General features: G+C 44.8%; 1 protein-coding gene and 1 long non-coding RNA gene across 33 annotated transcripts in view; both read left to right on the forward strand.

Annotated features, from left to right (window-relative positions):
* The first annotated feature begins 655 nt into the window (after positions 1–655).
* The window catches only part of EIF4G3 (eukaryotic translation initiation factor 4 gamma 3), a 375,758-nt gene continuing 348,883 nt past the window's right edge, over positions 656–27,530 (forward strand). For 21 of the 31 annotated variants that reach the window (XM_077971386.1, XM_077971367.1, XM_077971281.1 and 18 more), the window contains exons 1-2: positions 656–831; positions 1,189–1,375. Coding sequence is in view for 1 of the 31 variants with exons in the window: in XM_077971257.1 (XP_077827383.1) it covers positions 2,757–2,908 (152 nt within the window). In the remaining 30 variants the exon portion in view is untranslated. Of the gene's footprint in view, positions 832–1,188; positions 1,376–2,753; positions 2,909–27,530 lie in introns of those variants that run through there. The other 10 variants (XM_077971291.1, XM_077971272.1, XM_077971315.1 and 7 more) reach the window with 3 other exon arrangements.
* Positions 21,047–27,481, forward strand: LOC144335678 (uncharacterized). Of its 2 annotated transcripts, none has more exons than XR_013406730.1 (2): positions 21,047–21,357; positions 26,741–27,481. It is a non-coding gene; the product is annotated as an uncharacterized LOC144335678 (long non-coding RNA). The 2 variants fall into 2 exon arrangements; XR_013406728.1 differs by having other exon boundaries at positions 26,750–27,481.

The following is a 27,530-nucleotide window of genomic DNA, read 5'->3' on the forward strand; positions in this document are numbered from 1 at the left end:
TGTCCCCAGCCAACATGGGAGGCGGCAAGGTTCATCCAGATGAAGGTGGCATTTAGATTTAGGCTCTGTCCTTTCCCAATAAGATGACCTTGGGCCAGTCACGTTTCCTCTGTGTCCTCGGGAAATGGTGCTCCTCATTCACCTCTCAGAGCGTCTGAAGAGGAAGTGTCGACACAATGGGTGTGAAATGCGTGGGTTACGGGCCGGCGGGTAGCATTGGTTATGCGAAGTCCCCGCGGGGGGTCCTTATCCAACGGGTTCCATTCCGGTTAAGCGGTTCCTTACCCAGGAACCGGGGTTTCTCGCCTCGCCGCTGCCTCTCCGCCTCTGCGGGCAGGGCTCAGCGAACAGCCGACTCCGGGGCCATTACCATTGTTCTTCGAGGCTGGGCCGCAGGGAGGACTCCCGCAAGCCAGACCTCGCCTTTGGTCTCTCCCTCCGCCCCGCGCCCGCGCCGCTGTAAACCGGAGAAGCCCCTCTCGCCGATCTTTGCCGAGGAAGCGAGTTAGCCCCTGAGCGCTCCCGAACGGCGGCCGAGGACGCACCCGAGCGTCTCCGAAGAATCCCGACCCCTCGCAGTCTCCGGAAAGAGCCGAAGAGGCTTCCCACCGTCGGCCTCCCGAGTCATTCCGAAAAAGCCCGAAGTTTTCCGAGCGGCCGTCCTGCCGGACTGCTGGAGGCGGCCACAGCGCCATGTTGGATGCTCTGCTCGTTGAGTGAAGAAAATCCGCCGGCATCGCCTAAGCCCCGCTACCGAGAAGGGCGCCGCTTCCCCCGGGGAGGGGGATAAAGATCCCCCGCCGCCGGCCCATGAGGATATTGCCGTGAAAGGTCCGGTCTCTCCGCCTCCTGCCCCCGCCGGGTCCGGCCCCCCCCCTGGGGTCGCGTTGTCACGGAGACCGGCAGCCGGTGGTGCTGGCCCGCGGGGCGGCTGCTGCTGCCGGCGGCGGCGGCGGCGGAGGCGGCGGCGGCGGCGGCGTCGGGCGTGTGTGACCGGCCCCGGCCCCCTCCTCCTCCTCCTCCCAGGCTCCCCCCAGCCCCCCGCTCCCGCCGCCTCCCCGGGTCTGCCCCCATCCCGCCCCCCCGCTGCCCCCGGCCCCTGTACCCCGCCGCGCCCGGTCCCGCTCTGGGGGGGTTGGTGGCTTCGCTTTGCCATGAGTTTACCGCAGAAACCGGCTCTGAAATCAGGCACAGCGACTGCAGCAGGAACCGGACCCGGCACCGGAGCGGCGGCGGCGGCGGCAGCAGCGGTACCGCCTCCTCACCCGGCGGCGGCGGCAGCGGCGGCAGCGGCGGCGGCGGCAGCGGCGGCGGCGGCGGCGGCCCCCCCTCCTCACCCGAACATCAGGGCCCTCCAGACCCAGGCGCCCCAACAGTATCCTTTTCACCTTCCTGTCGGCCCTTCGGTTCTCGTCATCGCAGCCCAGGGGACCCTCCTGTCGGCCGCCACAGCCCAGCCTGGAAAGGGGCAGCGGCTCAAGCCCCTGCATCGGGCTTGGCCGGAGCTTTTGGGGTGCCCCGGCAGCCGCACTGCGGGGGGACCCCGAGACCCTCAGCAATACTGTGAAAGCTAGCTCCACTTGGCCATGCTTCTGCAGCCCCTTTTAGAGCTTGGGGACCCTTCTCCCCTAAGGTGCCTTCCCCCTCTTTATTGGGCAGAATTTGCTTGGTGTCTGAGACCAACCCTGCAGGGAGGGCTTTTCTCTGGTGGTTGTGAGGATTACACCCTTCTACTCACCTCCCCTCGGCTCCCCCTACAGCGGGACACGATGGGCTTCCCTAATTATTATTAGTACATAATAAACTTTATCGGTAAATTTCTTGTTTGAAACTAATCAGCTCGTTTCCGAGGTAAGTTGGATTTTCAGTCTAAGGTGAAAATGTACAGAAAGCAGTTCCTCTGGATAGTTTTTTTTAGTAATGGGAGAGTTGTGATGTGGTTTGTGGTAGATCGAGATCTAAGGAGGAAATGTGACGCCGGACGCTTCCCTGTCTTTGACCTTTTTAAAGGAAGAGGAAGTTCACTGACATTACCCATCACTCACAAAAGTCTCACTTCTTGGAAGATTTGCGTTAGGCTGAATATTTTTAATGGGCTTTGATTTACTCTTCATAGGCCTGATGATGTCTAGAGAGTTACCAGGGCTTCTGGAGGAAAGTCTAGTATTGAATGTTTCTAATTTCATGTTATTTGCTCGATTGTAGAATTTTGGACAGCTTTGATTGAAAAGACTTGGTGATGGGGTATTTTAGTCAAAAACTAACCGGTGAAGGTAAAACGTTGAATTTATGAATTCCACGGAGATTTAGAAAGGTATTGCGTACCTGAGAATAACATTTCATCATGCATCACCTCCTCCCTGCACCCACTGTATTTGTGTAAATCAATAATGATTGGATGTTAGATGTGTTGTTGTATTTGTGTCATCGTGTATTTGACTTTTAGAGATTGTAGGATGTTTGAGCAAGTAAGAAGCTAACTGCTGTGAGGTCCCCAGATTATTTCACAGTCTGTAGTTTGATTCTTGTCTGTATAGATTACTTTGAGAAGGGAAAGCAGTCTCCCTTCTAGAGTCATTTCAGGTCATTGTTTTCTGCCAAGTGTCATTTTCTCTGTTCTTTAAATCTAGTTCATGTTTTTCAATCCAGGCACCATGGTGCAGTGTAAAGATAAATTCCTTTCCAGTGTGACGTGTGTACTGATTTCATAATGTTTTTATCCTGCGTGATTGTGTTCAATTAGGAATTGTTCAGCGATGAGAAGGTGTAGTGATAACTTAGCGTTGCTTGTGGAAAACCTGGTTAGTTTTGGTCAGTGTCTCCGGGGTTGGGGAAGGTTGGCTGGTTTGCCGACTTCAAGGCAGAGTTCAGTGTTGGATCTCTTAAACCTGTCTTTGCGTACTACTTTGTGAGTTTAAATTCCTTTCTAATTTCATGTTTTGCCTTGATTGCCTATACTTGGTTAGGACTTTTAAGTTTCTGAATTGTGCCACTAAGTAAATTACTCATTACCTGCATCTTTGAGTTGTTTTGGTAATTAAACAGAAATGAAAGGAAACCCATAGTGGGTGTCCTTGATGTACAGAGTAGTAAGGACCGCAGTCCTGAATGTGACACTGCTTGGTGAATTTGGTGGCTTTTTAGGACACAAAGAGCTGTGTTTCAAGTATGCTTTTTCTCAGTGCATTTCATCGAAGAACTTATAAAAGCTCTGAGTTGGTTGCAACATTCAAGTAGTTAAAAACTGAAACTTAATTTTCTTTTGAATAAAAAGCAGCTGTTAAAGAGATAAATTTAAGTGTAATTTCCAGTGTAAATAATTTTAAACCAATTTTAGTTGAATGGAATACTTACTTTTATGTGGCTTTAAGTTTTTACTTTGCCTCATGCCATTGAAGCTAAAATTAATCTTCCTCTTGACGTGTTTCACAGCTCTTATTATTTTCTGTTTGCTTTTACACACTGAAAGGTTACAATTGCTAAAAATAGAACATTTTATTGTATGAACAGTAAATGAAGTATAGGTTATAGATTTCATCAGAACATACCAGTGGTGAAGTGTTATCAACTGGTAATGGGGTATTGATTAAAAAAGGATTGAAATAGAGCAGTTCTGCTTTTCTATCCCGAGGGAGTATGGGCATTTGTATTTGACGCAAGTGGTCACTGTTCAATAAGTTGATAACATTTAAGCATCTTGGCAGGAGTGCATAGCTGGAGTTGCACTTTTCATGGCTTGAATAGATTTCCAGACCCTCAAAGTATGTGAGTATAGTTGTGTTTGCATTGAATTAATAAGTTCAGACAGTTTTATTTATTCATTTTTTGAGACAGAGTCTCGCTGTGTCGCCCAGGCTGGAGTGCAGTGGTGTGATCTCGGCTCACTGCAACCTATGCCTGCTGGGTTCAAGGGATTCTCATGCCTCAGCCTCCTGAGTAGCTGGGATTACAGCTGTGTGCCACCACGTCCAGGAAATTTTTTGTAGGGTGTGATCAGCGTCCCAAACTGCTGGAGTTACAGGCGTGAGCCACTGCACCTGGCCAGACGGTATTTTAAATTTGTAAAAATGCTAGAAAGATTTGCATGGCACTATGTCCTTCATTTATACTTAGTGTTCAAGTGACAAATCAGAAATGAGGAGAAGTGTTAACATTAACGGATTTGAATGTAAACCGAAACGCTTAAAAGTAGGAATCAGTATTGCATGGCAGGGCCCATAAGGCCATTTCAAGTAGTGGCCTTTGGCTTAAAAGCAGCAGATGTTGGGGGCCTGGCAGAGGGCAGGCCAGGATGGCAGAGGCTGGAAAAAGAAAAACTCTGATATGAAAAGTGCTAAAGGAATGGCGAAATAGGCTTAGGGTTTTCATAACATAATCCAGCATGAAGTTTATAGGTTATGAAATTAGCTCTTTAAAATATTTGCCTTGAGATACGCTCACCCTCACTTTCCCGTATGAGGTTCCAAGAGGCTCTGTGGAGAATCTTAACAGTGATTCTTAACCTTTTCTGGGTAACAAACAACTTTGACATTTTGATGAAAGCTATAGGGACCCTTTCCACAGAAAACTGTGCATACACAGAAACTGTTGCTTACATTTTTTTGGGGGGGCAGTTCTTGGCCCCCCTCTTAAAAGCCTAGCCCTTTAGATTGAAATTGCTCACCCTTCAGATAATTCAAGATAAATGAGTTTGAATTTAGGTATCCAAGTAGTTCTGACTTAAAAAGTACAACTTTGCAGTCTGTTATGAATACACAATGTTCTCTCTATATGGAAAGACTTCAGGGTGTAATTTCTCTCAGGGTTGCTGACACTTCTGGGGAGTCTAGTTACTGTTTTGGGGCAGCCAATATAGTTAAGAAAATCAAGCGGTGGGTTCTTACTAGGAGCTAAATTTGGGAAAGACCTGCATCAGCCGGAAAATACCTCATGTTCTTAGCTAGTTTGTCATACATATATGACATATATATTAAAAACCACTATTCCTGTAATATTTTGGTATTAGAGTTTTCCTTTTTAATTTCTGTATTGATATTCAGTTTTATCTTACAGGCTGAAGCCAATAACATTTTCTGTCTTCTTTTTTGCCTGTCTACCAAAGCTAAATCTGAATAATTAATAATAGTATTTATTTATTGAGTTCCTACTATCCTGGGAGCCAGACATGCATGATTTTATTTAATTCCCAGGAGAACTTTAATAAGGTAGTCGGTATTGTCCGTATTTTATAGGTGAGGAAACTGAAGTGCAGAGAAGTAATGTTTCCAGGGTTCTCCTAGTAAGTGGTGGTCTGTGATTCAGACTGGTATGACTGACTCCAAAGCCCATGAATGCCTTTTTTACTATGCTTGGCTGTTTCTCCCCAAGCCTGTATGTGGGAATGGGAGGAAGAATACTCTCCTCTATTTGAGAGCCAGGGGAAGGTCCGTATACAGAAATGAGGTTCTGTGGAGTAATCTAGAACACAGTGATACTGTACTTTGTTTTAATTAGTTAATAGTCACATACTGCTAGACAATTAGGTTATCTTTAACTTATTGAGCCTTAAGACATAGGCCTTTGGTTCAGTGCATGTTCCTGCTTGTTCAGAAGTTAGCAAGGCCTCAAGCAGAATACCGTTATAATTAGCAATTAGAATTGTGTAGCTCATTTAGTGGCCAGCAGTCTTTCTGCTCCTAAGCCCTACCATCAAGAAAACGTCATATATTGAGTACAGATCCTCCTATAGGAGGACAGAGGGCAACAGATACAAGATGGAGATAAGGAAGAAAGTTACTCAGATGCCTGAGTTCCAGCTCAGCTGCTGCTACTTCCTGTCCTAGGTTTATGGGTTTCAGAGGGAAGTATTTTCTGTACCTGATCTTAGCTAGAAAGTCAAGAAGTGATCAAAGTGAAGTATTTTCTATCAAACCATGAGAGTTTAAACCAACTTAGGACTGATGCGTTGATTTTCCATATTGGGGTTTCTGAAAACCTTTTTGATTTTTTATTATTATTATTATTTTTGAGACAAGAGTCTTGCTCTGTCACCCAGGCCAGAGTGCAGTGGTACGATCTCAGCTGACTGCAACCTCCATCTCCCGGGTTCAAGTGATTGTCCTTCCTCGGCCTCCTGAGTAGCTGGGATTACGGGTGTGTACCACCATGCCTGGCTAATTTTTGTGTTTTTAGTAGAGACTGGGTTTCACCATGTTGACCAGGCTGGTCTTGAACTCCTGGCTTCAGGTAATCCGCCTGCCTCAGCCTCCCAAAGTGCTAGGATTACAGGCATTGAGCCACTGCACCCGGCCCTGATCCGGTGAAACCCGGTCTCTACTAAAAATACAAAAATTAGCCTGGTGTGGTGGCGCCTGCCTGTAATTTCAGCTACTTGGAAGGCCGAGGCAGGAGAATCGCTTGAACCCAGCAGGCAGAGGTTGCAGTGAGCCAAGATTGCACCACTGTGCTCCAGCCTGGGTTACAGAGTGAGACTCCGCCTCAAAAAAACAAAACAAAACAAAACAAAACGAAATCAAAGGTCTTCTAGAAAATGTTTGAAAACCACATCTTTTTTTTTTTTTTTTGAGACCGAGTCTCGCTTTGTTGCCAGGCTGGGGTATAGTGGCACGATCTTGGCTCACTGCAACCTCCGCCTCCTGGGTTCAAACAATTCCCCTACCTCAGCCTCCTGAGTAGCTGGGACTACAGGTGTGTGCCACCATGCCTGGCTAATTTTTTGTATTTTAGGAGAGACGGGGTTTCACCGTGTTAGCCAGGATGGTCTCTCTCTATCTCCTGACCTCGTGATCCGCCTGCCTCGGCCTCCCAAAGTGCTGGATTACAGGTGTGAGCCACTGCGCCCGGCCGAGAACCACGTCTTAAATCAATGGAGAGGATTCCTGTAATCCCGACACTTTGGGAGGCCGAGGTGGGCAGATCATGAGGTCAGGAGATCGAGACCATCCTGGCTAACACGGTGAAACCCCATCTCTACTAAAAATACAAAAAATTTGCAGGGCATGGTGGCAGGTGCCTGTAGTGCCAGCTACTTGGGAGGCTGAGGCAGGAGAATGGCGTGAACCTGGGAGGCGGAGCTTGCAGTGAGCCAAGATTGCGCTACTGCACTCTGGCCTGGGTGACGGTGAGACTCTGTCTCAAAAAAAAGCAACAACAACAAAATAAATAAATGGAGAGCGTTGCCACATTTTGCCATTTATATTGAGGCTTCAATAGGTGTGGCAAGTTTATGAATTCATTAATTCAGCACCCACTGTGTGCTGCTACACTAAGTGCTAGATGTAGGATTGAAGAGCTAAGGTAGAAATATTTGCCCTCAAAGAACTTTGTCCTTTTGGGTAGAGGTGTGTAAACAAAACGTCATGAGGCAAGTACAGTGATAATTCTGCTGTGAGGGTAGTCTGGGGAAGGAGGAGTTAAGACTTTCTAAAAGAAGTTGACATCTCGGCCGGGCGCGGTGGCTCAAGCCTGTAATCCCAGCACTTTGGGAGGCCGAGACGGGCGGATCACTAGGTCAGGAGATCGAGACCATCCTGGCGAACACGGTGAAACCCCGTCTCTACTAAAAAAATACAAAAAACTAGCCGGGCGAGGCTGAGGCAGGAGAATGGCGTAAACCCGGGAGGCGGAGCTTGCAGTGAGCTGAGATCCGGCCACTGCACTCCAGCCCGGGCGACAGAGCCAGGCTCCGTCTCAAAAAAAAAAAAAAAAAAAAAAAGAAGTTGACATCTCAGCTAAATTAGAAGAATGAATAAGAACCCAGGTTTACATAGCTTTCTCTTCTGCCGGCCTACTTTTCCCAATTCTGTTGCTGCTGCGTAGAGTTTTAACAAATGGATTTCAGTCACGTTTCAGGCCTTTTTTTTTTTTTTCCCTGAGACGGAGTCTCGCTCTGTCGCCCAGGCTGGAGTGCAGTGGCCGGATCTCAGCTTACTGCAAGCTCTGCCTCCTGGGTTTACACCATTCTCTTGCCTCAGCCTCCCGAGTAGCTGGGACTACAGGCGCCTGCCACCTTGCCGAGCTAGTTTTTTGTATTTTTTTTTTAGTAGAGATGGGGTTTCACCGGGTTAACCAGGATGGTCTCGATCTCCTGACCTCGTGATCCGCCTGTTTTGGCCTCCTGGAGTGCTGTCATTACAGGCTTGAGCCACCGCGCCCGGCTGCTTTTTTTTTTTTTTTTTTTTTTTTTTTGCTAGAGGAGATACCAGAAAAAGTGACAAACATGAGCTAAAAATTCAAAGTATTTTCTGTATCATAATCTGAGGAATTAGTGTATGAAAAGGAGCTACATATCTGATCTGATCTGTGGTTGGTCTGTTCCTGGTCTCCTTCCCACTGCATCTTATAATATCCTTGCCCTTTTGATACTAGACTTTGGCTTAGAAACAGTACTTGCTAGCCTTAAAATAGATTTACCTTGGTGTATTGAGAAGTGCACCTGATTTGGAGGCAAAAAAACCTGGATTTGAGTTTGGCTCTTTCATTGTAATAGATATCTTATCTTGGACTAACCATGCAACTGCTCCAGGCATTGGTTATCCCTTCTCTGAAATGTAGGGGCTAGACTCATTTATTCAGTGACCTTCTTGAATTATAATTGCTTATGATTGTCCTTTGAGATTTGTGTTATTCTTGCAAGTAGAGGGGAGGGATTTACAGAAACCAGTTAATGGTTTCTTTGTCTGATGGTAAGTGACATGTTTTTGTGGTGGCTTATTGATATTAGAAGATACTAACATGGGGCAGAGGCAAAGCGGTTTGCTCATATAAGCTGCTTCTGGTTTTAGGCTTGTTAATGTTAGATTCACCCAAAGAGATTGAAGCTCTCTGTAACTTTAGTGGTGAAGACTGTATAGTTAGTTGTGAGATAGTGTGAGACCATAAAATAAGGTTGCCATGGTCATTTGCTGGCTTGTTCTGGGTAATGATACAGTTAGTTCATTATGAGATACGAGGGGAAGTAAGTTCTGGAATAAACTCTTGTGGTACTGTGGTAAGACACAATCTATTTTTGCCTAAGGAATAATACTTTGAGCTAATATAATAGGAAACTAACTAGTTCCTGATTATTAGCCACACATATGACTTTAAGCAATGGATAAACTGCAGCTGAGACTTACACAGATGAAATATTGCAGGCTCCCAAACGACTTCTGAATTCTCGAATGGCTTCCAGTTCTCTGGCTTGCTGCCAACCAAAAGGAATTTTTCAATCTCCTGTAGCTCAGCTGAAATTTGAGATAGTTAAACTATTTTAAGTGCATTTGAAATTTGTTGGTTTTTATGACTTACTTTTTTTTTTTTTTTTTAGGATTTTGCTCTGTCACCCAGGCTGGAGTGTCATCTTGGCTCACTGCAACCTCTGCTTCCTGGGTTCAAGTGATTCTCATGCCTCAGCCTCCCAAATAGCTGGGATTACAGGTGTGTACCACCACACCTAGCTAATTTTTGTAGTTTTAGTAGAGATGGATTTCGCCATGTTGGCCAGGCTGCTCTTGAACTCCTGACTTCAAGTGATCCATCTGCCTTGACCTCCCAAAGTTCTGGAATTACAGGTGTTAGCCGCTGTGCCCAGCCATGATCTTCATTAACTAGTAATTGTTTTGTACTTTTTTTTTTTGAGACAGAGTCTCTGTTGTCTAGGCTGGAGTGCAGTGGCTCAGTCTCGGCTCACTGCATCCTCTGCTCCTGGGCTCAAATGATTCTCTTCCCTTAGCTTCCTGAGTAGCTGGGATTATAGGTGCGTGCCATCATACCCATCTAATTTTTGTATTTTGGGTACAGGTGGGGTTTCACCATGTTGGCTAGGCTGTTCTCGAACTCCCGACCTCAAGTGATCTGCCCATGTCAGCCTCCCAAAGTGCTGGGATTACAGGCGTGAGCCCCGCACCCGGCCTGTTTTGTACTTTGTTGAACCCGCTGTGTGCTGCCTGACTCTTAGAAGACATTGAATTTTGTTAATAGAATGTAAACTCTATGAAGGCAGAGATTTTTGTTTGTTTTGTTCACTGTGGAATTGCTAGCATCTAGAATAGTGCTTGACAGAGAGTAGGCAGTCTGTAAATTTATTTATTTATTTTTGAGATGGAGTTTCACTCTTGTCGCCCAGGCTGGAGTGCAGTGGCACAATCTCAGCTCCCTTCAACCTCCACCTCCAGGGTTCAAGTGATTCTCCTGCTTCAGCCTCTAGAGTAGCTGGGACTACGCACCACCTCTGGCTGATTTTTGTATTTTTAGTAGAGATGAGGTTTCACCCTTTTGGTCAAGATGTTCTCAATCTCCTCATCTTGTGATCCGCTCGCCTTGGCCTCCCAAAGTGCTGGGATTACAGGTGTGAGCCACAGCGCCTGGCCTGTAAATATTTATTAAGTGAAATGTTAAGTGCGTTGGACTTTGGGAATCAATTTGAAGATTAGTTTTAGGATTAATATAGATGGCATCACAACTCACTCACAGCATTCAGAGCTGCCCTCAAATTATTTTGCACTGATGTATAATTGAATTGAAAATAATTCTATAATTTTCTTTCAGATAGAATAGCATTGACCCAGTTTACAAAGCCATCTGAAGTGTCTGAGTTGTATTTGAAGTACATATAGATACTGAGGATTAGGGTTGGTATGAAGGCCAAAGAGGAACAACATCTGTAGTTAAATATTATTGTTAAAAAGTTATGCTTATAAGAACAACATATAATTAAATGAGAATTTAGGAAAAATATAGAAAAGAGAAGTAAAAAATAGTAAAAAATCACTCATAATCTTATTAGTAGAGAAAACCACTTTTTTTTTTTTTTTTTGAGACGAGTCTCACTCTTGTTGCCCAGGCTGGAGTGCAGTGGCGCAATCTCGGCTCACTGCAAGCTCCACCTCCCGGGTTCACGCCATTCTCCTGCCTCAGCCTCCTGAGTAGCTGGGACTACAGGCGCCCACCACCACGCCTGGCTAATTTTGTTTTGTATTTTTAGTAGAGACGGGGTTTCACTGTATTAGCCAGGATGGTCTTGATCTCCTGACCTCGTGATCCGCCTGCCTCAGCCTCCCAAAGTGCTGGGATTACAGGTGTGAGCCACCATGCCCGGCCTTTTTTTTTTTTTTTTTTTTTTTGTGGGGGGACAGAGTCTTGCCCTGTTGCCCAGGCTGAAGTGCAGTGGCACAATCTTGGGTCACTGCAACCTCTGCCTCCCAGCTTCAAGCAGTTCTGCCTCAGCCTCCAGAGTAGCTGGGATTACAGGTGCGTGCCATTATATGCGGCTAATTTTTGTATTTTGGGTAGAGGTGGGGTTTCACTATGTTGGCCAGGCCGGTCTCGAACTCCTGACTTCAGGTGATCTGCCCACCTTGGCCTCCCAAGGTGCTGGGATTACAGGTGTGAGCCACCGTGCCTTGCCACTCTTTTTAAGAGACAGGGTGGTCATGTCTCACTACAGCCTTGACCTCCTGGGCTCAAGCAATCCTCCCACCTCAGCCTCCCAAGGAGTGGGGACCGGACCACAGGTGTGTGCCACCACGCCCAGCTAATTTTTTTGTAGAGATGGGGTTTTGCCATGTTACCCAGGCTGGTCTCAAACTCCTGGGCTCAAGCCACTTGCTCACCTTGGCCTCCCAAAGTGCTGGGATTATAGGCATGTGTACCACTTTTAACATTTTGGTGTATTTCTTTCCTGATTTTTTTTTTTTCTGTGGATTTTGATATTCGTGGACATACATTTTTGTAACAAAGTCAGATTATGTACATAGTTTTGTATCTTGCTTAATTTGCTACCTAAGTGTCTGCCATGAAAAGTACTTTTTTTGGCCAGGTATGGTGGCTCATGCTTGTAATCCCAGTACTTTGGGAGGCTGGAGCAGGATGATCACTTGAGTTTAGGAGTTTGAGACCAGCCTGGGCAACACAGTGAGACCCCATCTCTACTAAAAATTAAAAAATAGTTTGCCAGGAGTGGCAGTGCATGCCTGTAGTCCCCACTACTCAGGAGGCTGAGGCTGGAGGATTGCTTGAGCCCGGGAGGTCAAGGCTGTAGTGAGACCTGATTTTGTGCCATTGCACACCAGCCTGGGTGAAAGGGCAAGACTCCAAAAAAAATAAAAAGAGGTACCTTTTTTTTTTTTTTTTAAATTGAGACAGAGTCTCACTCTGTCACCCAGGCTGAAGTGCAGTGGCACAATCTCAGCTCACTGCAAACTCTGTCTCCCGGGTCAAGCAGTTCTGCCTCAGCCTCCCGAGTAGCTGGGATTACAGGTGTCCTCCACCACGACCGGCTAATTTTTTGTATTTTTAGTAGAGACGGGGTTTCACCGTGTTGGCCAGGCTGGTCTCAAACTCCTGACCTCAAGTGATCTGCCCACCTCGGCCTCCCAAAGTGTTGGGATTACAGGCGTGAGCCACCGCGTCCACCCAAGAGATACTTCTTGAATAGTTTTATTCTATATCTACTTGGAATGTAAGTTAACTTTTTGTTTCTTTGGAATGTTTTTCTTGGGAATATTTTTTCACCTTTGGCTTTTAGCTTAGAAGTTATGACTGCACATTACAAAGGGGAGTGTTCAAACCTTTATCAATAAGTCAAACATCTTTTGAGTTGTTGTTCCTGTAATGTTTTGCGTTATTTACAAGAGTAAAACTCTGTGTAACATCACAATTTTTTTCCCATACAATTATTTACATTTCTTTATTATCCCTTTACGTTCATCTTTATATGTTCAAGTATTCTAAGTTTTTAAAAAAGTCCTAATTTTTTTTTTTTTGTGATGGAGTCTCACTCTGTTGCCCAGGCTGGATTGCAGTGTTGCTGTCTTGGCTCATTGCATCCTCCACCTCCTGGGTTCAAGCAATTCCCCTGCCTCAGGCTCCTCAGTAGCTGGGATTATAGGCACCTGGCACCACCCCTGGTTAATTTTTGTATTTTTAGTAGAGGCAGGGTTTTGCCATATTGGCCTGGCTGGTCTTGAACTCCTGACCTTGGCCTTCCAAAGTACTGGGATTATAGGCATGAGCCACCGTACCTAGCCTGTTTATGTATTGACCAGGCTGGTCTCGAACTCCTGACCTCAGGTGATCCACCCACCTCAGCTTCCCAAAGTGCTGGGATTACAGGCGTGAGCCATCGTGTCCAGCCTTTAGTTGGTTTTCAGGAAGTGTTAGTATCATAAGGAGTGATTGAAGGAAGGAGGAAAAGACCACAGGGATTCATGTGGGATAAGGGAAAGAGGATTGAAATGTGGAAACAAACAGAATTTTGGAATAAGGAGAGCGAATTAAGTGGAAATAGAAAATGAATACAGCCAGTTTTAAACCAGAATACTATTTTTACATTGAGAATGGAAAGGACCGAACCTTGAAGGGACATAAGAAAGGGTAAATGAGATGATTCCTGACCTTTTTTCTGGGTCCTAGTAATTACTATATAAGAAGTAGAACTTGGTCGGAGAACTTCACCAGGTGCGGTGGCTCATGGCCTGTAATCCCAGCACTTCAGGAGCCCAAGGTGGGTGGATTGCTTGAGTTCAGGAGTTTGAGACCATCCTGGATGACATGACAAAACCCTGTCTTTAAAAAAATACAAAAATTAGCCAGGTGGAGTTGCAGGTGCCTGTAGTCCCAGCTACTTGGGAGGCTAAGGTGGAAGGATTGCTTGAGCCTAGGAGGTTGAGGCTGCAGTGAGCCATGATTGCACTGCTGCCTTCCAGCCTGGGTGACAGAGTGAGACCCTGTCTCCAAAACCCCCCCAAAACAAAAAAAAACCCTTATTTCATTTATTTATTTATTTGTTTATTTATTTATTTTTGAGACAATCTCGCTCTGTCGCCCAAGCTGGAGTACAGTGGTGCGATCTCCATCTCAGCTCACTGCAACTTTTGCATCCCAGGTTCAAGCGATTCTCATGCCTCAGCCTCCCGAGTAGCTGGGATTACAGGTGCATACCACCACATTGGGCCAATTTTTGTATTTTTAGTAGAGATGGGGTTTCACCATAATTGGCCAGGCTGGCTTCAGACTCCTTACCTTAAGTGACCTGCCTGTCTCAGCTTCCCAAAGTGCTGGGATTACAGGCATGAGCCACTGTGCCCAGCTTATTCATTTTTTTGGATGGGGTCTGGCTGTGTCTCTCAGACTGGAGTGCAGTGGCACAATTATGGCTCACTGTAGCTTTGACCTGCTGGGCTCAAGCAGTCCTCCTGCCTCAGCCTCTTGTGTACCTGGGACCACAGATACACTCCGCTATGCCTGGCTAATTTTTGAGTTTTTTTTTTAGAGATCTCAGTTTGTTCCCCAGGCTGATCTCAAACTCCTGGGCTCAAGGGATCCTCTCGCTTTGGTCTACCAAAGTGCCGGGATTACAGGTATGAGCAATTGAGCCTGGCATGGAAATATGAATTTTTAAAAGGAAAAAAAAAAGAGTTTAAGACTATAGTCGGGGTTTGGATAGGCAGAGGAGGGTGGATTATGATGAGTGGGTGATCAATATGAACAAAAGATTTGGGCTTGAAGCAAGTGTAATGTATGCTGTCTTCTAAGGATTTGGATCTGTGTGCTTGGAATGGAGGATTCTCATGGTAGAATATTCAAGATAATGGATTCAGATTCTAGAGCATTTTGAATAAGAGGAAGTTAGACTTCAGCTGTGTGAAACCATTACTTTCTTTAAAAACAGCTTTATTGAGATGTAGTCCACATGTCATACAAGTCACCCATTTAGATTGTATAATTCAGTGGTTTTGAGTATATTCAAAACTAGTTGAGAATTGTACAACTACCATCACAATTTTAGGATATTTTTGTCACTCCCCAGAGGAATCTGTTTGACTCCCCGTTTTCCCCCAATTCTCCCTGCCCTGGGCAAGTCCAAGTCTATTTTTTACTTCTATATATCTGCCTATTTTGAACTTTTTACGTAAGTGGACGAATGTTTTTTTTTTTTTTTGTGATTTGTTTCTCTCAGCATAATGTTTTCAGGGTTCATCTGTGTTGTAACCATGTATTAGTACTTCATTTTTAAAATTGTTGAATAATATTCCATGTACCATGGACGTTTGGGTTTTTTCAACTTCTTGGCCTTTGGATAATTAATAGCCAAAAAGTTGGATAAAATTTCTGGCTCTGAATGATGTTGCTGTGAACATTCATGGACGTTTTTATATAGATGTTATGTTGCAATTTCTGTTGAGTATATACGTTGGGGTATAGTTGCTGGGTTATATGAGGTAACTCCATGTTTAACATCTGGAGGAACTGCCAAAATGTTTTCCAAAGTGGTTGCACCATTTTATGTTCCTGTCAACAGTGTATGAGGATTTCAGTTTTTCTGTATCCTTGCCAACACCTGTCATTATCTGTCTTTTTGATTATAGGCCATCCTACTGGGTGTAAAGTGGTATCTCATTGTGGTTTTGATCTGCATTTCCCTGATGGCTGATGGAGTTGAGCGTGTTTTTGTGTGCATTTGGCCATTTGTCAGTTACGGAGAATTATCTATACAGCTCCTTTGCCCAGTTGTTAATTGGGTCATATGTCTTTTTATTGTTGAGTTGTAAAGAGTTCTTTATATATTCTGAATATAAGTTGTTTAACAGATATAGGATTTGCAAGTATTTTCTCTCATTTAGTGGATTATCTTTTCATTTTCTTGAGGTCTCTCTCTGTCACCCAGGCTGGAGTGTAATGGCACAATCAGATCTCACTGCAGCCTCGAACTCCTGAGCTCAAGGAGCCCTTCCACCTAAGCTTACCAAGTAGCTGGGACTAACTGAGTGTGTGCGCCACTACCCCCAGCTACTTTTTGTATTTTTTGTAGAGATGGGATTTCACCATGTTGCCCAGGCTGGTCTCCAACTCCTGGGCTCTAGTGATCTGCCTACCTTGGCCTTCCAAAATGCTGGAATTATAGGTGCAAGCCACCACTCCTGGCTAGTTTTTTATTTTCGGTAGAGACAGAGTCTCACTGTGTTGCCCAGTCGTGTCTCAAACTCCTGAGCTCAAGTGATTCTCCTGCCTTGGCTTCCCAAAGTGTTGGAATTACAGGCATGAGCCACCCCACCTAGCCTGCATGTTAAGGTTATATAATCCATTAAGTGCTTGAAATTTAGTGAGGTGTGCTATTTATAAAATAAGGCCTATTGGATAAATGAACTTTGACCATTTCTGTCCTTTTTTATGCCCAGAAAACAAGTGTTGCCTGCTTTTGTCATTAAGATAAATTACTATTAAGCAGCAATAGTTTTGTAAAACAAAGTATAAGCATTTGACTATTTTGCTGTCCTGTGAATAATTGAAATTGTGTGTTACAAATTCTTAGGTTTTTGGATTTTGCATAGGGTTAGTTCTGTCAGGTTAAAATTGGTTGTTGATTGATATGAGGTTATACTCTCAGGCTATTCTAATGTATATGTTATTATAAAGAAACAAAATTGGGGCGGGGCACGGTGGCTCACACCTGTAATCCCAGCACTTTGGGAGGCTGAGGTGGGCGGATTACCTGAGGTCAGGAGTTCAAGACCAGCCTGGCCAATATGGAGAAACCCTGACTCTACTAAAAAAATACAAAAATTAGCCGGTTGTGGTGGCACATGCCTGTAATCCCAGCTACTTGGGAGGCTGAGGCAGGAGAATCTCTTGAGCCCGGGAGGCAGAGGTAGGCTACGATGAGCTGAGATCATGTCACTGTTCTCCAGCCTGGGCTACAGAGCCAGACCCTGTCTCAAAAAAAACCAAACAAACAAAAAACAAAATTGGGAAATACTGCTTAATCTCTTGTCTAGCGGGATTCTTTTTGCTATTTAGGAAAAGACCACATTAAAGAAGAGGTTATTTTGTTACCTTTAGGTGTAATAAAAAGTTTGTTTTGGGTAAAGACTTTCCACAAAAAAACTCTTCAATTACTTGAAATTGGGAAGTGGGAATGAGTGGAGTTGCTGATTTTGTAAGATTATATCTGCTTTAGGTTTTAAATTATTATGCATGTCTCTAGCTTAGCTCTTACTCAATATTCAAAGGAAGTAGGTCTTAATTAGTCCATGTATAATTTTAATGGCATCAAGTACCTAATTAATATTGTTGAATCTTTGAGGCTAATGTAGTCAGCTGATACTCCCAGTATTACATTGTTGATCTTTTTCAGAAATATTAGAATTTGGAAGTGGTCCAACTTCCTGGAATAAATGCTGTTTCAAAAGCAGACTACAGAGCACTTGACCTTAGCTTTTTACCTTTTATATTGTGTGACTGAGTGAGTGTATTTAAATGTGGTACATTTTAGGTAAGGCAATGAAAGCTGAATGCGGCTCTAGAATGTCACTGATTTCATTCTTGATCTTCATTAGAAAAATCATAGTTAGGCCGGGCGCGGTGGCTCACGCCTGTAATCCCAGCACTTTGGGAGGCTGAGACGGGTGGATCACGAGGTCAGGAGATCGAGACCATCCTGGCTAACACGGTGAAACCCCGTCTCTACTAAAAATACAAAAAACTAGCCGGGCGCGGTGGTGGGCGCCTGTAGTCCCAGCTACTCGGGAGGCTGAGGCAAGAGAATGGCGTGAACCCGGGAGGCGGAGCTTGCAGTGAGCTGAGATCCGGCCACTGCACTCCAGCCTGGGCGACAGGGCGAGTCTCCGTCTCAAAAAAAAAAAAAAAAAAAAAAAAAGAAAAATCATAGTTAAAGGATCCAAATATAAGTATGCATTAGCTTATTTTTCCTTTACACATAATAGACACTTAGTAAATTTAAAAAGAAATGTCTTTGAAGGGTACCACCAAAAACCAATGATTTTTCTAAGCTGGAAAGGAGTTTGGGGATTTTTCTGGTTCAACTTTCTGCCCCCTCTCCTGCCTTTGTTCCAGAGGCTGAGGGGAGGTGAGGGAAACTTGCCTAACCATAAAGTTCATGCCATTGCAAGGTTATTTGAGGTCTTTAACAACACTGACCAGTGACCTACTAATAGATCCTGTTTCTCCTGTAATGGTCTTGGTTTGGATAGTAATTTATATGGATACCCCTACCTGGTAACCATTACATGGCTTAGACAATTAGGAATCAATCTTCCTCCCTCCCTCCCTCCCTCCCTCCCTCCCTTCCTCCCTCCCTTCCTCCCTTCCTTCCTTTTCTGTCTTTCTCTCTCTCTCTCTCTCTCTTTCTTTGTGTCTGTCTATTTATTGGAGATGGAGTCTCGCTCTGTCCCCCAGGCTGGAGTGCAATGGTACCATCTTGGCTCACTGCAACGTCTGCCTCCCAGGTTCAAGCGATTCTCCTGCCTCAGCCTACAGAGTAGCTGGCATTATAGGTGTGTGCCACTACACCCAGCTAAGTTTTGTATTTTCATTAAAGACAAGGTTTCTCCATGTTGGCCAGGCTGGTCTCGAACTCCTCAAGTGAACCTGCCTCGGCCTCCCAAAGTGCTGGGATTACAGGCATAAGCTACTGTGTCCCGCCTTTTTTTTTGTTTCCGTGGTGACTTGCTCAGTTGCCCAGGCTGGAGTGCCATGGTGTGATCTCAGCTCACTGCGACCTCCTCCTCCTGGGTTCAAACGTTTCTCCTGCCTCAGCCTCCAGAGTAACTGGGATTATAGGTACCTGCCACCACACCCGGCTAATTTGTATTTTTAGTAGAGACAAGGTTTCTCCATGTTGGCCAGGCTGATCTTGAACTCCTGACCTCTGGTGATCCGCCTGCTTTGGATTAGTTTAGATATCATTAATTTATTATAAAAGACTTGAAAATTATTTACATGATGAATGATTTTAGAACTTTAGTGGAATGGGCAGCTTCACATTGATGCCATTTCAGTAGTGATTTATTTCAGTTTACATACTTTCCAAGAGTATCACCATCTCTAAATGAATAATCCTTGTCACCTAGAGCTGCTTTGGCACCTCTAAATTCTGGAAGAACTTTATCTCCAACTTTTTTTTTTTTTTTTTTTGAGACGGAGTTTTGCTCTTGTTGCCCAGGCTGGAGTACAGTGGCGTGATCTCGGCTCACCGCACCCTCTGCCTCCCGGGTTCAAGCAATTCTCCTGCCTCAGCCTCCTGAGTAGCTGGGATTACAGGCACTCGCCACCATGGCTAATTTTTGTATTTTTAGTAGAGTCGGGGTTTCACCATGTTGATTAGGCAGGTCTTGAACTCCTGACCTCAGGTGATCCACCTGCCTTGGCCTCCCAAAATGCTGGGATTACACTGGCACATGAGCCACCATGCCCGGCCTATCTCCAACTTTTACATTGACTGGTTGAATCTCTCTCTATCCTTTCGTTCAGAGCCTGATCCAGCAGCTACTGCTGTTGCTTGCCATACTTTTCTTTGAGATTTTTCTGAAAGAATTATGCTTCCTTTGGTTACGATTTCAGTGGCACTTGTTTTTCTTTTTTTTGAGATGAAATTCTGCTCTTGTTGCCCAGGCTGGAGTGCAATGGTGCGATCTTGGCTCACTGCAACTTCCGCCTCCCGGGTTCAAGCGATTCTCAAGCCTCACCCTCCTAAGTAGCTGCGATTACAAGCATGCGCCACTATGCCCTGCTAATTTTGTATTTTTAGTAGAGGTGGGGTTTTGTCATGTTGGCCAGGCTGGTCTTAAACTCCTGACCTCAGGTGATGCACCCGCCTCAGCCTCCCAAAGTGCTGGGATTATAGGCATGAGCCACCAGGCCTGGCCGGCACTTGTTTTTCAACCAGTGCTCAAAGAGGAAGAAACTTATTTTTTGAGACAGAGTCTCTCTCTCTTGTCCAAGCTGGAGTGCAGTGGCGCGATCTGTGCTCACTGCAGCCTCTGCCTCCCGGGTTCAAGTGATTCTGCTGCCTCAGCCTCCTAAGTAGCTGAGATTACAGGCGTGTACTATTGCTTCCGGCTAATTTTTGTATTTTCAGTAGAGATGGGGTTTCACCATGTTGGTCAGGCTGGTCACGAACTCCCGACCTCAAGTGATCCGCCCACCTTTGCCTCCCAAAGTGTTGGGATTACAGACCTAAGAAACTTTCTAAATGCTTTTCCTGCCATGACTCCCAGCACTACAGGTCCTGCTCTGCTCTCATACTGTGCTGGAAGGAGAGACCCCGATGTCCTTTTTCTGTTTCAGGATTCTAATTGCATTTTGTTATTTCTCTTTATTCTCTTACGGTTTGTAACTATTTCTGTGACTTTCCTTATGTTTTGTGACTTTGACACTTTTGAAGATTACTGATCCGTTGTTTATAGGGTATGCCTCAGTTTGGATTTTGTTTGATGTTTTCTCATGAATGGGGTGAGGTTATGCATTCCTTCTCATTGTCCCATATCAGGAGATTCGTGATGTCAGTACGATGATGCTTACCTTGATTACTTGGTTAAGTTGGCGTCTTGAGAGTCTTTCTATTGTGGAGTTATTTTCTTTCCTTTTGTTGTTCATAAGTATCTTGTGGGAGATACTTGATGAGTTTGCAAACAATGTTAAAGTCTTCTCAAACTTTGGTTCTCAATTTTAGCAACTGGTGGAGCTTGTCTGCAAAATTTATTGCTTTTGTGGTTGCCTAACTGTGACTTTCTATTTCACTCTCCTTCTACATTTATTGATTGTAATTCTATGAGGAAGAGCTTTCTTTCCTTCATTTGTTTATTTATTATTCATATCACTATGGACTCGTGGGTATGTATTTTATTTTATGGGTTAAAATCTAGTAACTGTCATTGTTTTGTTACTCAGATTGTTCTAGCTTTGGCCATCAGGAATTCCTTTAGGTTGATTTCTGTGTTCTTTCAAGAAGCCATCATCTTTTTTATGTTTGAGTTGGAGTTTTGCTCTTGTTGCCCAAGCTGGAGTGCAATAGCGCAATCTCGGCTCACTGCAACCTCTGCCTCCCAGGTTCAAGCGATTCTCCTGCCTCAGCCTCCTGAGTAGCTGGGATTACAGGTGTGCGTCAGTACTCCCGGCTGATTTTTTTTTTTTTTAAATTTTTATTTTTAGTAGAGACGGGGTTTCTCCGTGTTGGCCAGGCTGGTCTCGAACTCCTGACCTCAGGTGACCTGCCCACCTCAGCCTCCCAAAGTGCTGGGATTACAGGCGTTGAGCCAATTCGCCTGGCCTTTTTTTTTTTTTTTTCTTTTTTTTTTTTAAAATGAGACAGGGTGTTGCTGTGTTCCCCAGGCTGGAGTGAAGTGGCTTGATCACGGCTCGCTGTGACCTCAACTTCCCTGGCCCAAGAGATCTCCCACCTCAGCCTCCCGAGTACCTGGGACTATAGGCATGATGGGCGTGCACCACCATACGTGGCTAAATTTTTTTTTTTAGAGGAGTCTTGTTCTGTCGCCCAGGCTGGAGTGCAATGGCATGATCTCGGCTCACTGCAACCTCCACGTCGCGGGTTCAAGCAATTCTCCTGCCTCAGCTTCCAGAGTACCTAGGATTACAGGCACCTGCCATCATGCCTGGCTAACTTTTTGTATTTTTGTAGAGTTGGAGTTTCACCATGTTGCTCAGGGGTTTCACATGTGAGCCACCGTGCCTGGCACGTGGATAATTTTTCAATTTTTTGTAGAGATGGTCTTACTGTGTTGCCCAGGCTGGTCTCAAACTCCCAACCTCAGTTGATCTTCCGGCCTTGGCCTCCCAAAGTGCTAGGATTACAGGCATGAGCCACCATACCTGGCTTTTTTTTTTTTCTTTTAAATAATCTATTTTTAATGTATCAGCTGCCATTGGAGCCATAGTACCAAAGTGTGATCAGAAAATTAAGCTTTTTCTTGCATGCTATTTTTTTTTTTTTGAGACGGAATCTCACTCTGTGTCAGACTGGAGTGCAGTGGCACGATCTTGGCTCACTGCAGCCTCCACCTCCCAGGTTCAAGTGATTCTTCTGCCTCAGCCTCCCAAGCAGCTGGGATTACAAGTGTGTACCACCACGCCTGGCTGGGTTTTTTTGTGTTTTTAGTAGAGACAGGGTTTTGCCGTGTTGGCCAGTCTTGTCTCGAACTCCTGACGTCAGGTGATCTGCCCGCCTCGGCCTCCCGTAGTGCTGGGATTGCAGGCATGAGCCACTGTGCTGGCCTTTTTTTTTTTTTTTTTTTTTTAAACCCTTGCTCTGTCACCCAGGCTGAAGCGAAGTGGTTTGATCATAGCTCACTGCAATCTCGAACTCCTGGACTCAAGGGATCCTCCCATTTTAGCCTCCTAAGTATCTGGGACTACAGGCACACACCACTGTGCCCAGCTAATTTTTAAAATTTTTGGAGAGATAGGGATAGGGGTCTCACTTTGTTGTCTAGTCTGATCGGAAACTCCTGGGCTTAAGCAATCCTCCTGCTTCGGCCTCCCAAAGTGGTGGGATTATAGGCCTGAGCCACTGTACTCAGCCCTTGTTTTTTTATTTTTAAGCTTTGCCAACATCTGAGTTTCCCAACAATCGTGTTCTTAATTCACGTTAATACGTTATTAGAGTTAAAAAGGATTCCTTCTTATATTGCAGATAAAAGAAGGAAGTGTGTAGAAGATTTTTTCTTTTTTTTTTTTTTGCGCCTCAAATTTGAAAGGCCTTCTATCTATAGATTGTACTAGGACCTGCAGATCCAATGTCTTTACTCCTCATAGGTAACAATTTGATTTAGTGAGAAAATATAGGTATTTCTGTTTTTGAGTTTTGTTAACAGCAAATTGTTTAGATGGGATTAAAGGCCCCAAATGTACTCTAGTTATCTTTGTGGAACCCATGGATGAACACCGAGAGAGAGAGAGAGAGAGAGTGTGAGTGTGTGTGTGTGTGTGTGTGTGTGTGTGTATGTATGTACGTGTGTATACTCAAACCATTGGACTCAAACTCAGATGATTCTACTGCCTCAGCTTCTTGAGTAGGTGGGATTACAAGTGTGTGTCACTGTGCCTGGTTTATGTTGTGTTTTAGTGGTGTTAAATCTTGAGTATCAGGTCAGAGTGATTGTTTTAGTTGGAGGAGCTAAGTTGAAATAAATATTTGGTCATCATAAGTTACAGTTCATAAGCACTTTAAAAATAATCGCTTTTCTTCAATTAACTATATATTGGCTTGGCGTGGTAGCTTATGCCTGTAATTCTAACACTTTCGGAGGCCAAGGTGGGTGGATTGCTTGAGCTCAGGAGTTTGAAACCTGCCTGGGCAACATGGCAAAACCTCATCTCTACCAAAAATACAAAAGTTAGCTGGGCGTGGTGGTATGCGCCTCTCGTCCCAGCCACTTGGGAGGCTGAGGTGGGTGGATCGCTTGAGTCCAAGAGGTAGAGAGGCTGCAGTGAGTGGAGATCGTACTGCTGCACTCCAGCCTGGGTGACAGAGTGAGACCTTGCCCCAAAAAAAAAAAAAAAAAAAAAAAAAAAAGCTATGTATTTATCAAATAGAGTCCAGGCACAGAAAGGAAGTTTTCTTATGCTTTCAGTGCTTTCAGTGACATTGAAGGCTTTGGTCAGTTCTTAAGGGCACCAGTGTGAAATTAGTTGACGATAAGGACAATTGTGAGAAACCTCCAGTTGGTCAAATAGCCTTTGGAAACTTACTGCTCGTTATTCTTTCTGATTTTCTTGGAATATTTTTTTTTTTTTTTTTTTTTGAGACAGAGTCTCGCTCTGTCGCCTGGGCTGGAGTGCAGTGGCCGGATCTCAGCTCACTGCAAGCTCCGCCTCCCGGGTTTACGCCATTCTCCTGCCTCAGCCTCCCGAATAGCTGGGACTACAGGCGCCCGCCACCTCGCCCGGCTAGTTTTTTGCATTTTTTTTAGTAGAGACGGGGTTTCACCGTGTTAGCCAGGATGGTCTCGATCTCCTGACCTCGTGATCCGCCCGCCTCAGCCTCCCAGAGTGCTGGGATTACAGGCTTGAGCCACCGCGCCCGGCCTTTCTTGGAATATTTTGAGAGAAAAGTCATTATTCCCTTTTATTCCAGAATCATGTTAATGAGGTAGCTTAACTGCTATTCAGCTGAGGGCTTAACTGAGTATAAAAGGACAACTGGTAATGGTAAACTGAAGGAAAGACTAGTAGAATCTTGAGAAAGAATAAGAAAAAAGAGAAGAGAAATGTTATTGTTTTGATATTACAGATTAAGCTAACCACAGTACCTGATTCTTAGCAGGTGCACAATACTTATTTAATCAATAATTAATGGAGCAAATATTTATTAACTAACATTGTATGTCTGTGCTGTCTATTGAAGAATATACAAAAGAAACCTGAGGCTGGGTGTGATGGCTCACACTTGTAATCCCAGCACTTTGCGAGGGTAGACAGAAGGAGCACTTGAGCCTAGGAGTAGGAAGACCAACCTGGGCAACATAGGGAGATGCTGTCTCCACCAAAAAAAAAAAAAAAAAAAATTTAGCCACGTGTAGTGGTGAGTCTCAGCTGTGTGGGAAGGGCTAAAGCAGGAGGGTTGCTCTAACCCGGGAGGTTGAAGCTGCAGTGAGTCATGATCATACCACTGCACTCCAGCCTGGGTAAGAAAGAGAGCAAGATCTTCTCTTTAAAAAAAGAAAAAAAGAATATACAGTACTCTCAAATGGAGGTAGGAGATCAGAAAGTCAGTGAGGACTAGAGGAATAGGAAGTAGTATTTGGGCTGACTTGAAGTTGAGGGGAAGGACATCTACAGTTGAGGGAAATGGTATGGGCAGAGTTGTCAGTGGTTAGGAAATGGTGTATGGCCGGGCGCGGTGGCTCAAGCCTGTAATCCCAGCACTTTGGGAGGCCGAGACGGGCGGATCACAAGGTCAGGAGATCGAGACCATCCTGGCTAACACGGTGAAACCCCGTCTCTACTAAAAAAAAAATACAAAAAAAAACTAGCCGGGCGAGGTGGCGGGCGCCTGTAGTCCCAGCTACTTGGGAGGCTGAGGCAGGAGAATGGCGTAAACCCGGGAGGCGGAGCTTGCAGTGAGCTGAGATCCGGCCACTGCACTCCAGCCCAGGCGACAGAGCGAGACTCCGTCTCAAAAAAAAAAAAAAAAAAAAAAAAAAAAAAAAAAAAAAGGAAATGGTGTATGGTGTTATTTGGGGTAGTCTGAAGACCCACTGGGCTAAAATAGAAAGCAGTGAATGTGCATCTGACAATTTTGGAGACCCTTTGGATATCTAACTGTATAATTTTTTTTTTTTTTTTTTTTGAGACGGAGTCTCGCTGTGTCTCCCAGGCTGGAGTGCAGTGGCGTGATCTCGGCTCACTGCAAGCTCCGCCTCCCGGGTTCACGCCATTCTCCCGCCTCAGCCTCCCAAGTAGCTGAGACTACAGGCGCCCGCCACCACGCCCGGCTAGTTTTTTGTATTTTTAGTAGAGACGGGGTTTCACCATGTTAGCCAGGATAGTCTCGATCTCCTGACCTCGTGATCCACCCGCCTCGTCCTCCCAAAGTGCTGGGATTACAGGCTTGAGCCACCGCGCCCGGCCCTAACTGTATAATTTATCGTTTATTTATTTTTTTTGAGACAGGGTCTTGCTTTGTTGCCTAGGCTGGAGTGCAGTGGTTTGATCATGACTCACTGCAGCCTCAACCTCCCAGACTCATGCAATACTTCTGCCTCAACCTCCCAAATAGTAGGGACGACAGGTGGTCCCAGGTTGATATTTTGTAGAGATGAGGTTTCACTATGTTGCCTAGCCTGGTCTTGAACTCCTGGGCTCAAGCGATCCTCTGGCTCCGGCCTCCCAAAGTGCTGGGATTACAGAGGTGAGCCCCTGCGCCCAGCCTAATTTTTCCAAGGTTTTCCAAGGTTTTGCTGAGGTACATCCTGTCTAGAGGGAAATGGAAAGGAAAGGGTGATCGTATCATGAAAGCTATCATAAAGGAAGAAAAATAGGGATTTGAATATCTTTGATGAAAGAAGAGTTAAAATTGACTCCAGGGTTTTGAGACTAGAAAATGATGCTGTTCAGTGATGTAGTAAGAAAGATGTAGGATTTAATTGTATACATTGTTTTGAGATAGTGGTCAGATAAATTCAGTTTAGGACATGTTGGATTTGAAATGAATGAAATGTCCAATTCATTTTACAAACAAATGGAGATAACTGAAGATGTTTGGAAATGGGGAGATGGAAGTCAGATGAGCAGAAATGGTTGGAAAAACAAATCTGTGAAAATATAAGCATAATGGAGAGAGAGGGAAGAGAAAAGCATAGATTATTAGTAGTCTATGCAGTGTCTGGTTACTTGAGGAGGATGAGGAAGCTTACAGAAAAGAGGAAGAAACTGCTGAGAGGAAAGAGGAGGATCAAGGCAGCACAACCTTTAAACTATCCAGAATAGATTCCCACTGAGTTTTGTTTATGTAATTGGAGGAAGTGACATTTAATCCTTGACAGCTAGTTTTTGATTGAAGACTCTTGAGTTTTTTTTTTTTTTTTTTTTTTTTTTTTGAGTCGGAATCTCGCTCTGTCGCCCAGGATGGAGTGCAGTGGCAGTCTCGGCTCACTGCAACCTCTGCCTCCCAGGCTCACGCCACTTTCCTGCCTCAGCCTCCCGAGTAGCTGCAGGCACCTGCCACCATGCCCGGCCAATTCTGTGCATTTTTTTTTTTTTTTTTTTTTAAGTAGAGATGGGGTTTTACCATGTTAATCATCATGGTCTCGATCTCCTGACCTTGTGATCTGCCTGCCTCAGCCTCCCAAAGTGCTGGGATTAGAGGCGTGAGCCACCGCGCCCAGTCTTTTTTTTTTTTTTGGAGACAGAGTTTCGCTCTTGTTGCCCAGGCTGGAGTGCAATGGCACGATCTCAGCTCACTGCAGCCTCTGCCCTCTGGGTTCAAGTGATTCTCCCATCTCAGCCTCCTGAGTAGCTGGGACTACAGGCATGCGCCACCACGCCCAGCTGATTTTTGTATTTTTAGTAGAGTTGGGGTTTCACCATGTTGGCCAGGCTAGTCTTGAATTCCTGACCTCAAGTGATCCGCCTGCCTCAGCCTCTCAAAGTGCTGGGATTACAGGCATGAGCACCTGGCTTTTTGCGTGTTTCTCCTACAAGTCTAAAATTAGTTCTTTAGGGCTTTGGTTTGGAGAGTTACGTTTAAGTTTATACTTTTGCTTATTTCCTATAATCACATTTTAGAAATAAAAAAACATTTCAAAATATTTATTTATTTTTTTGAGATGGAGTCTCATTCTTTCACCCAGGGTGGAAAGTGGCGCTGTCATAGTTCACTGCAAACTCCTGGGCTCAAGCTATTCTTCAGCATTAGCCTTCCAAGTGACTGAGATTAGAGGTGTGAGGCACCGCAACTGGCTAAAACATCAAAAAGATGGAAACCACTTGCTATCTCTCTAATAGGCTGCTATTGGGGTTCTGGGCAGTAGTTATTGTGAAATCATTAATTTGAAACTGGAGTTTTCAATAAAAGATTTTCATATGCTAATCAGGAATTAGGCAGAGCATGATAAACTCCGTTACTATCCTTAGTTGATAAATTTTAAGCAGAAGAAAAGGAACTGTTTGAGTTAGCTTGTCTTGGCCTCATTATTGTGGATTTTCTGTTTTTTTTTTTTTTTTTTTTTGTGAAAGAGTCTTGCACTGTTGCCCAGGCTGGAGTGCAGTGGCGCAATCTCGGCTTACTGCAACCT

The sequence above is a fragment of the Macaca mulatta genome, chromosome 1, assembly GCF_049350105.2.
Source record: "Macaca mulatta isolate MMU2019108-1 chromosome 1, T2T-MMU8v2.0, whole genome shotgun sequence".
In the NCBI taxonomy this organism is placed as follows: Eukaryota; Metazoa; Chordata; class Mammalia; order Primates; family Cercopithecidae; genus Macaca; species Macaca mulatta.